This window comes from Exophiala spinifera (assembly GCF_000836115.1).
Source record: "Exophiala spinifera strain CBS 89968 unplaced genomic scaffold supercont1.5, whole genome shotgun sequence".
Lineage (NCBI taxonomy): Eukaryota > Fungi > Ascomycota > Eurotiomycetes > Chaetothyriales > Herpotrichiellaceae > Exophiala > Exophiala spinifera.
In genome coordinates, this window is record NW_015622517.1 from 2,530,244 (window position 1) to 2,541,758 (window position 11,515).

Consider the following 11,515-nt stretch of genomic DNA (forward strand, 5'->3'; position numbering starts at 1 on the left):
TACGCGCATGCAGAGACATGGTAGTCATCACGCGAGAATCACATGCTGCTGACTTGCGGAGAGACTGCGATTGCTCGTATTTTGGAGGGGAGGTGGGGGGATGGTTGATTGCGCGAAGACAGGGATACCTTACCTTACCTTGGGTTATGGCCTCGCCGCCCTATTCTTCCGTGGCTGAGGAGTGCCAAGTAAGTAGATACGAAGTCCGGCGCTCACCAAGGTAGAAAGACTGCAGAGGAGAGGGCTGAAGCGAGGGGGGCTGAAAGGAGGGGTCAAGAGGGAGGTTGGAAGCGAAATGCAATACTGGGTGTTCCATGTCCAAAAAAAACCCAAGTCCACACTTTTTGGGACAACACAAACACGCACGCACGCACGTCTTTGTTGTTTTACGTACATAGTACCGTGGCAGGCTGTCATTCTTGTGAGCCTGACCCTGTCTGCATGGAATCGGAGTGTCGGTGTAGATTGAATGTAATTTAACGCCGTCTTTTTTTTTTGGCACAGGCGATGGCAGATGCAAGATGCAAGTGAGCTACGTAGAACGTGCGTGTGGATGTGGAGGTCGGTGGATGGCTGTCGCGGGCAAAGAGAAGCGACACGAAGCGAGTCGAAGCGAGGTCAGGGAAATCGTCTCCGGCCTGAGTAGAGATTCGATCTACCAATGGGCCCGAGTATCCGTAGATCTACCGTACAGTACAGTCAGTCACAGTCTACGAGGGAGGACCGGTTAACTAGTAACCCTCGTGCTACCGCGATTATTGTCCCGACTCTTATCAAACTACTGAGGTTGAGATAAGATTGAGATTGAAAGAACTCTAGAGCTCAGACCACGCTGCTCCACCACCACGGGTGTGCGACAGGCAGCAACAGCACCAGCACCAGCACCGGCGTCAGCGTTTGAAGCATGTTCAGCCCCGGTGCACTCAGTACGATTATCGTAGACTGTAGTACTGTACAGTTTTGGTGGCCCAGCTCGCTAGCTGACTTTGACCTTTGTTTCCCCACGCCTTTCCACCTGGTGGATCGGGACAATCCCTTGAGTCATGGCAGGCACGAATGCGGTATCAAGCGTACAGTAATGATTAGTGACCAGGACCGGGTCCAGGTGCAGGGTACAGGGCACAGGAACACGGGACATGGGGGAGGGGGGACATGGACAAGGACAGGGGGGTGAAACAAAGGTCTTTCTTTTAGCCTTTGCCCTAATTAAGAAACCCTGGCGCCGTCATAACGCGAGAATCGATAACGGAGTAACTTGATCCATTCCTTTCGAGGGATATCAACTTCCCAGTCAACCTGAAGTACTGTACCACGTCATTTACGGAGTGTACAATATGTAATTGTGATGGAGTGAAGTGACGGAGTAGTTGGGGATCGCCGTGTAGTCCTTTGCCGTCGTGATGGTGAGGACAGAGTACGGGAGTACGAGTGACCAGAGGACGTTAGGTATGTATGTAGGTCTCGGATGACTTTTTTTGCTCTGGTACTCGTACTTTGATTGTCTTCTCGGATACCCACCTTGGTAAATTTGACGCCCCGGCGGGTACGAGTGCCCGTAGACCAGTGAGAAGAAGTATACCCGGAGATTCCAGAATCGGACACCTACATATCTGTACGATAACTCCCCAGGCTATCAGAGTTGGGAGATTGAGGTTGAATTTCCGTGGACGGGGGAAAGAAAATGAAGAAACATCCCTCCCCCCCCCCGCCCTCCCGGGGGAATGCCATATGGGAGGAGGTGAGTGAAGGAAGACTTGTTGAGGAGTGCCAACAATCAAGAGGCAGCGTGTACGAGTACAGTCACTAGACAGAGTACTCGGTGGCACGGTAGGCTGAAATTGAGTTTCCACGCCCTGTACAGATGACCGGTGGAGTGATCAGAGATACCTTGAGATGCCCAGATACCTCTACTAACTAGACTCACGATGAAACTCAATGGTCGCGGATGGGGAAAACTCTCGATTCGCCATCTCTTTCGTTACTGCGTTCAGTAGCCTTTGCCATGGCCATGGCGATGAGTATCTGAGGTAAAAAGGTATCTATTGTATCTACAGATTTTGACATTTTCACGATCCAAAAGTCCCCGATCACAGCGGGGTCATTCACCATCCTCTACGAGTGATAGTTTTTGGGGTATCTATAGGCTTTTCGATCCCATTGTCTATCCCCCGTGGTGACATATGATGCTAATACCACTACCACCTACTTACCTACCTACCTACCTTGGGTAACTGGTAGTCCACACCTACGGGATTCTGACGACCGACTTGCAAGGTGGCGTTTGAGGGGGTCCTGCAGTTGCTGCTCTCCTCTGCATGGCGGCACTCGTACTCTGTCCTTGCCAAGGTAACAAGATGGGTAGAGGTGATGATGATCATGCCATCTTCTTCGTTTCCCCTTTTCGTCCTCTCGAGTTGGGCCTCAAGCCCATCCTTCCAAACATGGACCAGGGGGAGTCTGTCTCTATTCGAGACTGTGTCTTCCCGGGCACCCTCGGGGCGGGGGGGAAATGCGTCGACGGCATCCAGGGAAAGACTAGAAGGGGAACAACACACACCCCGGTCAAAAAAAAGAATAGGTCGTTCTGTCTCACGTTGATTTGATGAAAGAGTCGACACGATTTCCGACCACCCAACGAGCGTGGCTGGACAAAGAATTCCCATTACGTACCAAAACCCAAACTAACTGTTCCTTTCGAGTACAAGGATCACGGATCCAGCAGGCCATTCAGGCCATCAAGTCCATCAAGTCCATGGGCCATGTGTGCGCATACTCCCCCTTACTGCTGAACTTCGTACCCACAAGCGCCAAACCGAGATGGAGACAAATCATATGGCCCGTGTGTGGCACAATACAGGCGAAGGGCCCACGGGTTCACGACGCCACGTCGCAGCACGCGGCACGAGTCACTCACTCCGCAAAAGGACCTTCCCGGGGTAGCCTAAGGTCCTTTTTTACGTCAAAAACTCCGCCTTGGTACAAGTTAGTTGAAGGGGAAATAGCATCCTGTACATTTGACTTGCTACAAGCTATGACTGAGGGCATGGCTTATGGACCATCGACTGACCACCCACCAGTTACGGCTCAGCGGGAGAGCGGGGAGCAGGAAGCAGGAGGTTGAATGAGGAGGGGAGGGGTGTGGAGAGAGCACGGCGCAAGGCTTGGTATACCAGGTGGTGAGTTTAGCTAGGTACATATGTTAGCTAGTTAGTATTGTACTCGTAGTCTTAAGACTTGCCTCGGTACAGGTGTGTAGAGGTGTGTAAAGTCGCACATCTCAGGGGCACCAGTTACGAGGTATAGCCAACTTTCCACAAATAGGGACAAGATGCCGGGCTGTCTGGGTGATACCCCAAGTTCGCTTGCGTACCGGTAACTCGTGGTAATGATAGCGAATTAACTAGTCCCTCGTGTTCTTTGGTGGGAATGGGAGTTCTAGTTAGTTAGTCTCGGCTCCGATGCAGACACAAATACGAGAGTGCTGCAACAGTCAAAGTTCAGCTCGATCTTCTCCAGGGATCCCACGTTGGTGTCTGCTCTGGGTGCCATGCGTTTGCAGTGCAGCGCCGTGCAGTCACCAGCTGTGGCCCCCCCTGGTACCCTTGAAGGCCCTGTTCCCCCCCTCAAGTCGCATCATGATCCCTGCTGACCTAAAGTAGAGAGTTTATTTTCACATGGTCCATGGCGAAACCCCCCCGCTTCCTTACTGCGCCGAAAAGATCCTTGAGGGTTGGAATGAGGGTGTGTCTTGGATCAGAAGAGCTGAAGGTGGTTTTTTTTTTCTGCAGGTGAAATTGCGTGGCAAGTCTTTCTTTCTGACGAATTGTGCCATGGCTCTTTTGAAGTCAGAGAGTGGTGAACAAGCATCTTCACCAGCGCAAGGTCTCGCACAGCCAACAAGGCGAATATCCATATTGCTCCTCCGAGGAATTGTCAGGTATGTCATTTTGACGGTCAGGATCAACCGCCATGACCAAAAACGAGCAGCTAGCACGAGGACACGCACCAACACCAGCGCCAGCACCAACGCCAGTACCAGTACCAGCACCAGCGCCAACACCAGCACTAGGCTTTTTGATCCGGATCGTACCTTCAGATGGAACTAAAAAATCTGATCCAGTGATGGCATTCACAGAAATTGCCCGTGGAAGAAGGGCCAAAGTCAAACAAAAGTCGGCCTTGATCGATCGGCGAAAGAGAGTACTTTGGACGATTTCATGCATAGAATCAAGATCAAAGAGGCGAGTACATGTACTTACATGATTTGACACCGGCGGGCTTCCTCCAAATCGACGCTATTGCCACGGGATCTATCTTATCTGCCTATGGCTGGTTCTATCTGGATATATTCGCCTTCCGGCATTTCGGATGGGGCAACATCGGCATGGTTCCGTTCTTTTGGAGACAACTGAAGGATTTCCAGACTTGTGAGTGCCCAGTAAATACCTCCAAGTAGGTAGTCTCTCGAGGCAAATCATCAATGATCACTTCCCCTTTGCCATAACACCTTGGTAGACTATCTCATGGCCCGACTTTGCCGGGACCATTGTCAAATGGGGGCCCCCCTCCCTTCCCTTCCCCCCCCGAAAAGTCACCCCCGGTGCCAGTGAGAACCTCGTTGCCAGGGCTAGTGGCCAGAACCCCTACAAGTACAGACTCAAAGGGTACGATTATTACCTCAGTTTTGCGAGACGGCGTCTTCGACGGCGGCGAAAACACCCCTCCTCGGCCCTCTCCCGGATGGGTTTCAGATTCGAAACTTTTTTCACTCCACGAGACTCAACGGCCCACGCGTGGTCAAAACGTTGCCACGTTGGGGAACGTTGGGAGCCTCACTAGCCTGGTAAGTCCGGGATTCCTACTCCGGACTCGGTACTGTACATTTTTCTACCATTTACCGCTTACCGCTAGCTATCGTCTTTTGTACGGGCCACCCCTTTTTCAACAATGACACAAGTTATAGTCACCACGCCTTCTGGTGTGCCGCGTCGAAAACGGAACGCCACCGCTTTTGGTGTGAACATCGAACATCGATCGGCATTGGCCCACTACCGGAAGGGAAGGAATGCGCCAGCCTAGCAAAGAAGCCCACCAATCCGGTCAGAAAGGGGACATGATTCCGTAGTCTGTGAGATTTCAAGACGCTACAAGAGACGCTATCTGGGGTACTCATGTACCCATACTTGTACAATGACGAACAATGGAAATAGTCCTGTTGAGCCTGTTTGCCATTCCTGACCCTGCGAGAGACGTTAGAAACGAAAAACAAAAGAAACGCCCCCATTTTTGAGACACCAGCTTGAGACATCATCTTATCGTTACTTGTGGCCTACCCACGTCTGGTTGGGCCACCCATCCGCAGTTGCCGGGCATCCGTGACCTTGGAACTCTTGCTGCGACGATGGTGGATTGGCACTAAATTCATATCCCGGACTTATCTGGCTGACTTGTGGAGACGAATTGCAAAAGTCCAGGCATGGAGTGCTGAGTTGCCCGTCAAGATAGTGCATTCGGAGACTGTTTTCTTCAGGCGTTGGGAAACTAGGGGTATAGCTCCAGGGACCAGTATACCTTTGAGGTATGTGATCGTAGGGTGGTGCAAATATTGGCTGTCCTGGTAGTACATACACCTGCTCTTGGTCGGGGTAGCTTTGCGACGGTAATGGGCACGTTTCAACAGGCCAACCACTAACTCCTGGAAAGTCTGAGGTGAGGTACATGTTAGTGTTTTGGGCAAAATTTTGGTCCTCGGGAGCAGACACCATCACATACATTGAGAAGCACTCAACGGCCCCGGTACAGGTGGAGGGTCACAGTGACGAGGAGCAGAAGAAACCTCTGGGCTTGAGACTCGAAGAGTGCTGCGGGCAATCTTGGAGGCCGCTTTCAGGCGACGTCTTTTTGCCGAGGCAGAAGGAATGTGACGGGGTGTGCTGGCGGCATCAACCGCCCCTAATTGCTCTTTGGGAATAAGTTTAGCAGACGCGCGACCATGATAAATCATGTCTTCTGCACGTTCGAAGGAAGGGGCCTTCGGGCGGGACTCGCGGTGGTGCTGCTGCTGAATAGACGACAACTTGCTGTTGCCGTGAGGACGAAAGTCCGAGTCGGACAAACAGGTCAACGAAAGTGAAATCAAATCCGATATGGTAATTTTCTGATCATGTGCCAGCATCTTGTGTTGCAAAGATTTGATGTTGTCTTGGAAAAGATGGGCGATTTCAAGCAACGGCCTCCCGTCTCGTATAGCCTCAACGAGTCCTTGGACGAGTGTAATGTCGTTGTACTTGATGCTCCGAAGGAGGGCGTCGAGGATGAACTGTTGTCGATATTGGATTTCAGCTGCTTCATAGGCGTGCTTGCGTCGACCATCTAGCTTCATATCGAAGTGACAATAAGTTCCTGTTCTGCTGCAGTTCGCACAAGGTCCCGGTTGCCCAGTACACTAGAGTGGCGTTCAGTACAAGCCCTCAACCATCGCCTCTGGGAGAACAGGCTACCTTTGTCTTCCTCTTCTTGCATGCCAGGCAAGCATTGCCGGTTCTGGTCGGAGAAGCAGTCGGTGACTGTGATGCACAGGAGGAATGATGGCTTTGGGCGGGGGAGTAGGGAAACATTCCTCGACCTTCAGGAGTTCGACGAATGATACAACCTCGTCAGACAGATAGGGGTCATCTGGCTCCTGACCGTGGCACGAGACGTATGTTGAAGAAAAGATGCGGAAGCACAAGTAAACAAAACAGGATCGGAGGGGTAGAAGTTTCACGGCGCTGATGACAATGGTCCGAGTGCTTCGGGATATGCTTTACTATTATGTCGACTGGGCCACAGTTATCAACGAGACGGCTGGTCCTATGAATGAGACGCGCCAGCCGCGAATTGCACAGATCCCTGAAGACACGAGGGTGTTCCAGCAATGGCCGGGTGAAGCTTCCCCCTCGTGCATTGTAGCAACAGACTTCCGACGGTCAGCTTGCCACAAAACGGTCTTGGACGACGTTGAGGGAGTCGTATGTAGTGAAAGGTCATTCCACCAGTCCGGTTGGTAGTTGAGCTGCAGGACTCAGTTGGTGGCTGCAGTGAGAGATTGCCAGTCAAGGATGCATTAGACTTTCGAGGGGGGATCAAACTTGCAAGGAAGAGGCTCAAAAGTTGCTGCAGGGGTAGGGTCTGCTCGATATGCATGATGCAAGATGCTTGGAAGCGGAGTAGCCTGGGTCTCAGAAGGGGCCGGGCAAGCGTCGAACCATCGCTCTAGCGGACACGAGTGTCCCACAAAGATCTCAATCGCATTTCGCGGGCTCAACTCCGTCCTCGTCAGGCCTCGGACGACCTCGGCGGTCCTCAGTTGTGAGTTGCCTGGGTCCCTGGGAAATTTATTGTTGTATCCTTGGGTAAAGTAGAAGATTGCGGCTGTGTGGGCGCCAGGCTGCGTCTTCACATGTACTCAAAGTTCGAGACGTTGAAGACCCTGGCCACAGAGGACAGATGTAGTGTTTGAGAGAGCGTTGAACACGGCGGAGGGGCCAATCGGGCCGGCATGTGAAGTTTGCTGGATTTGGCAGTGCTAGCTCTAACGTAGGTATCCATCTCTGGAGGACGCAAAAACACTGTCAAATTGAGGCGTATCTTTTGCGCGTTCTAGGCCCGCGTAGCCTGAAGGTAGTTGCCCAGGTACTTGTTTGCGTGGAAAGGACACACCGGGAGAGAGGAATAGTATGAAGGATCAATAGGCAGAGTACGAAGATAATTCAGGGGAAAAAGCCACATAACTCAAGAGTTCATGTGATAATCACGTGATCACGACCGACACCAACCCAGTCCCACCTCAGGGTAGAATAACAGTCTCAAGGGATCAAATCAGCAGTCCACAGCGATATCTGAATATCTATACGTCGTGATCACTCACATCGGTGCTGCTTGGTGAGACTGTGACATGGTTTCCCACACCACATACCTACACACAACGACTGAACTCCTACCCCGGTGAGGCTCCCTCTCTCTTCGTCATCTCCACCTTGTGCAGCAATAAACTTCGTCAGTAATCGAAGCGCACGCCACGGCGACTGTACGAGAATCGTTCACCTCGTCTCTCGTCGTAGTGATAGGCTGCTTCTTCGCCGGTCGGGCCCGTACATGTCTCCTTGACTGCCGCATCAGCCACATCTCGGACATACGACACAGGAGAAGCAGCAAGCACCTTTGCACTTGACAATTTCAGATCACACATGGTGCTAGGAAAGCCTGGGAATGTTTCGAGTCGCGTGAACCAAGACCTACCTCGACTTCTCAGGACATAGTCTTTGGACCTACTTTGGTTATCTCTTCTTCAGGCACCTCCACGGTCAACGCACTCTCAATTCCCATGGCTTAAATGGAATACCCCATGGCACGACTTACTGACCATATGTTTGCGTGTGGAAACCGACCAAGCTGCATACACGGACGCCTCCGACAACCCTTCTCCTAATCTGGCACGGTTTTAAGCGTACGACCGTTGGGGAACTGCATGCAGAGAGAAAGCGATAGTGTGGTATCTGACCCTCTTTGCTGCTGCTGCATGATGCAACGTCTTAGTTGGCAAAAGCAACTCATGATAGCCGTGGATCCCAAGGTATATGAGTTGTTGACGCTGTGGCTAGCGTGTCGGCAATGGCTTTGTTGACTTTGTGATAAGCTTGCCATTTGCTCGCGTAAACGCGTACAGTACGGCACTTGAATGATAGTTTCGAAGCCACAAGTTCGAATTAAGAGAAACCGTTACAAAGTATTAAATGATTCGGCAAACATCATCCGCTACCGGCGCCACGGGTACAGGCACCGCGGCGTGTTCCTGCTTTAGAGTTCGAGTGACGTTTTCGGACTCGGACAGACTCGGCAATCTCAACACCAGGCCGACCATACCAGCGAATCTGGGGTACCTGTTGCCAAAGTAACCGAGAATCCTTTGAGCTCACAGTTGGCCTCACTCCCGCGGTTGACGGTGATAGGAGGGCGATGGGAGACAACAATAAGTCGTTGATCAGGTGGGTAGGTAGACGACAAGCAATTGCACGGACCGTCCGGAATCCAGCACACTCAGATTGTAACGAATATATGATGCAGAAGGGGGCGAAAATGTTCTTCTCCAGAGGTTAACTTAAATGTACGTCAGGCTAGGCGAGGATGCGATTGACCTTTTAGTAGAGATAACCTCGGGATCCGGACAGGCTTGCATAAGCGAAAAAGGGGCACAACGAGAACGATTGGTGCGAGGTTTGATGAAGGTCGGATACATAATCCCACTTTGAGGTCCGATTCGGTAGACAGGTCTCTTGTAATTCACTCTCGGTATCTGTTTCGGGCTCTGTTCATTATCAATTATCGAGTAGGATGATCTGTCTAGCTTCGTAGCCAACAGTGCTCGCTCAGAACCTTGTCGAGCCAGTGATGAGCAGTATTCGCCCTACCCTGACGGGTCGACAATACCACGTTCCTGGATGCTCCTCTCGACACTTTTGTCTATAGAGATGATCTGTTTCAAGGGGAGATGGTCCTTGTCCTTGCGTAAGAGGCCTGAACAGCGCGCAGTCTGTCACAACGTCACGCTGCTAACGTTCAACACTCCCTTTGCACTCACAAGCTCCTGTTTGACATGCTCACCAACCTCCTTATCCACACCGAGAATCATCAGCGCTTCATTGGTTTCTTCAGCTGGCAGCGTCTGTGCACTGCTGGCAAACGTGGCCGGGGCGACGCTCATGAAATTAATATTCACGCCCTCCCTGCCCAGAATGCTTCCCACGAGTCCAATCTTTCCCGGCGAGTCGTAGTTATGGCATATCAGGAGCGTTCCGTCAGGCACGAAACTCGTGGAGAAGCGATCGACACGTGAAATAAAGGGCGTATTGTCGCTACAGTATCCCGCGATAACGTGTTGTTTGCTCGACCCTTGCCCTTGCCCTTCCATAGCTCCCAGGGATGTTGTTCTCCCAGCACGGTTCAGACTCGGCGCTCGCGAAGGACTCTTCGCCACAATCGTGACAAGACTCGAGTAAGCCAGCATGTTCGGATCGCGGCTCTTCTGTTCATTAACAAAGATTCCCCGTTCCTTGGCCACCATTTCCGCGTTGACAATGTTCACATTGAAACCTTCAGCGTCGGAGATGGGAGAGGTGAGACCCTTGATTAGTGCTGCGAAGAGCGGCTTCGTGCTGGACATTTGTGCGATTTCACCCTCGTAGATCAGATCAAAGGTATTGAGATTGTGGCCGACAGGCTGGGTGGGGGACGTAAAATGCTGGGTATAGAGTGACCCCATTCTGTGTCAAATGCAGGGAGTCAGTTCCGATAAACGAAAGGGAACCTCGATCAATGCACCGTCGAGTACTTACTTCTCAACAAGTCTCACAAAGGGCTGGAGTGTCTTGTATTCCGCTGGCAAAATGATGGGCGCATTGACTGCGCTCCTGGGCAGATCTCCGGCGAGTATCTGCAAGACCTGTTCGCATACATCGATGGACACGTTCTCCTGTGCTTCGACTGTGCTTGCCCCGAGATGTGGCGTCGCGATACATCCGGGATGTGCAACAAGCTTCGCAGCCACGCTGTCTGGTGCTGGGGGCTCGGTGGTGAACACATCAATAGCTGCACCGGCTATCTGCCCACTCTCAAGGGCGGCAAGGAGGGCAACTTCGTCAATGATACCACCTCGCGCAACATTGAGGATACGAGCACCGCGTTTCATGGTGCTGAGCTCAGAAGAGGACAACATACCACGTGTCGAAGCTAGCATTGGGGTGTGGATGGTGAGAAAGTCGACTTGAGGAAGCAGAGCCGGGAGTGAGTCGACGAGGGTGACGTTGGCAGCAGCTGCGACAGACGCAGAGGCATATGGGTCAGCGGCAATAACGTTCATGCCTAGTCCACGAGCCATCCGTGCTACAATGAGGCCAACTACCGAGTCGTGTCAGTATTCGCATTCTGTGGCACGGAGGAGACCTAGACAATATAGGTCTATCAGGGTACAGGCCTGGGATAATGTACCTTTGCCCAAACCAACCACTCCAAGTGTCTTTCCCTTGACCTCAACACCAACCAGCCGACTCCTCTCCCATTTTCCAGCCTTGACACTAGCACAAGCATCAGGCACTTTCCGAGCCATGCTCATCAGCAAGGCTATTGTATGCTCTGCAGCAGCTTGAATATTCCCACTAGGCGAATTGACAACGACAATGCCCAATCTCGTGGCCGCAGGAACGTCGACATTATCGACCCCCACCCCAGCCCGAGCAACGACCTTGAGTTTCCGTGCGGCGTTGAGAAGATCTGCTGTGACTTTTGTCTCCGAGCGGACAAGGAGAGCGTCATAGTCCGGAATTATCTCGACAAGCTGCTCCGGCGTCAATCCCTTCTTCTCATCGACGTTCAATGTTTGGCGAAGAAGTGCCAGGCCATCCTGGGAGAGTTTCTCAGGACAAAGAACTCGAGGACGACCACTGTGTCCGTTTGTGGCTGCCATCTTTTGGAACGTTGT

The 11,515-nt window shown here is 52.0% G+C and overlaps 2 protein-coding genes across 2 annotated transcripts; both read right to left on the reverse strand.

The window, feature by feature from the left end:
* Positions 1-5,318: 5,318 nt before the first annotated feature.
* On the reverse strand, positions 5,319-6,382 carry PV08_07486 (uncharacterized protein; the record flags this gene model as incomplete). Its single annotated transcript, XM_016381816.1, has 2 exons — positions 5,319-5,704; positions 5,773-6,382. 2 exons carry the CDS (start codon positions 6,380-6,382, stop codon positions 5,319-5,321), a joined length of 996 nt encoding a protein of 331 aa, XP_016234918.1.
* Positions 6,383-9,574: 3,192 nt separating this feature from the next.
* On the reverse strand, positions 9,575-11,500 carry PV08_07487 (phosphoglycerate dehydrogenase; the record flags this gene model as incomplete). The annotated part of the gene is made up of 3 exons (XM_016381817.1): positions 9,575-10,301; positions 10,374-10,935; positions 11,026-11,500. 3 exons carry the CDS (start codon positions 11,498-11,500, stop codon positions 9,575-9,577), a joined length of 1,764 nt encoding a protein of 587 aa, XP_016234919.1.
* Between the last annotated feature and the right edge of the window lie 15 nt (positions 11,501-11,515).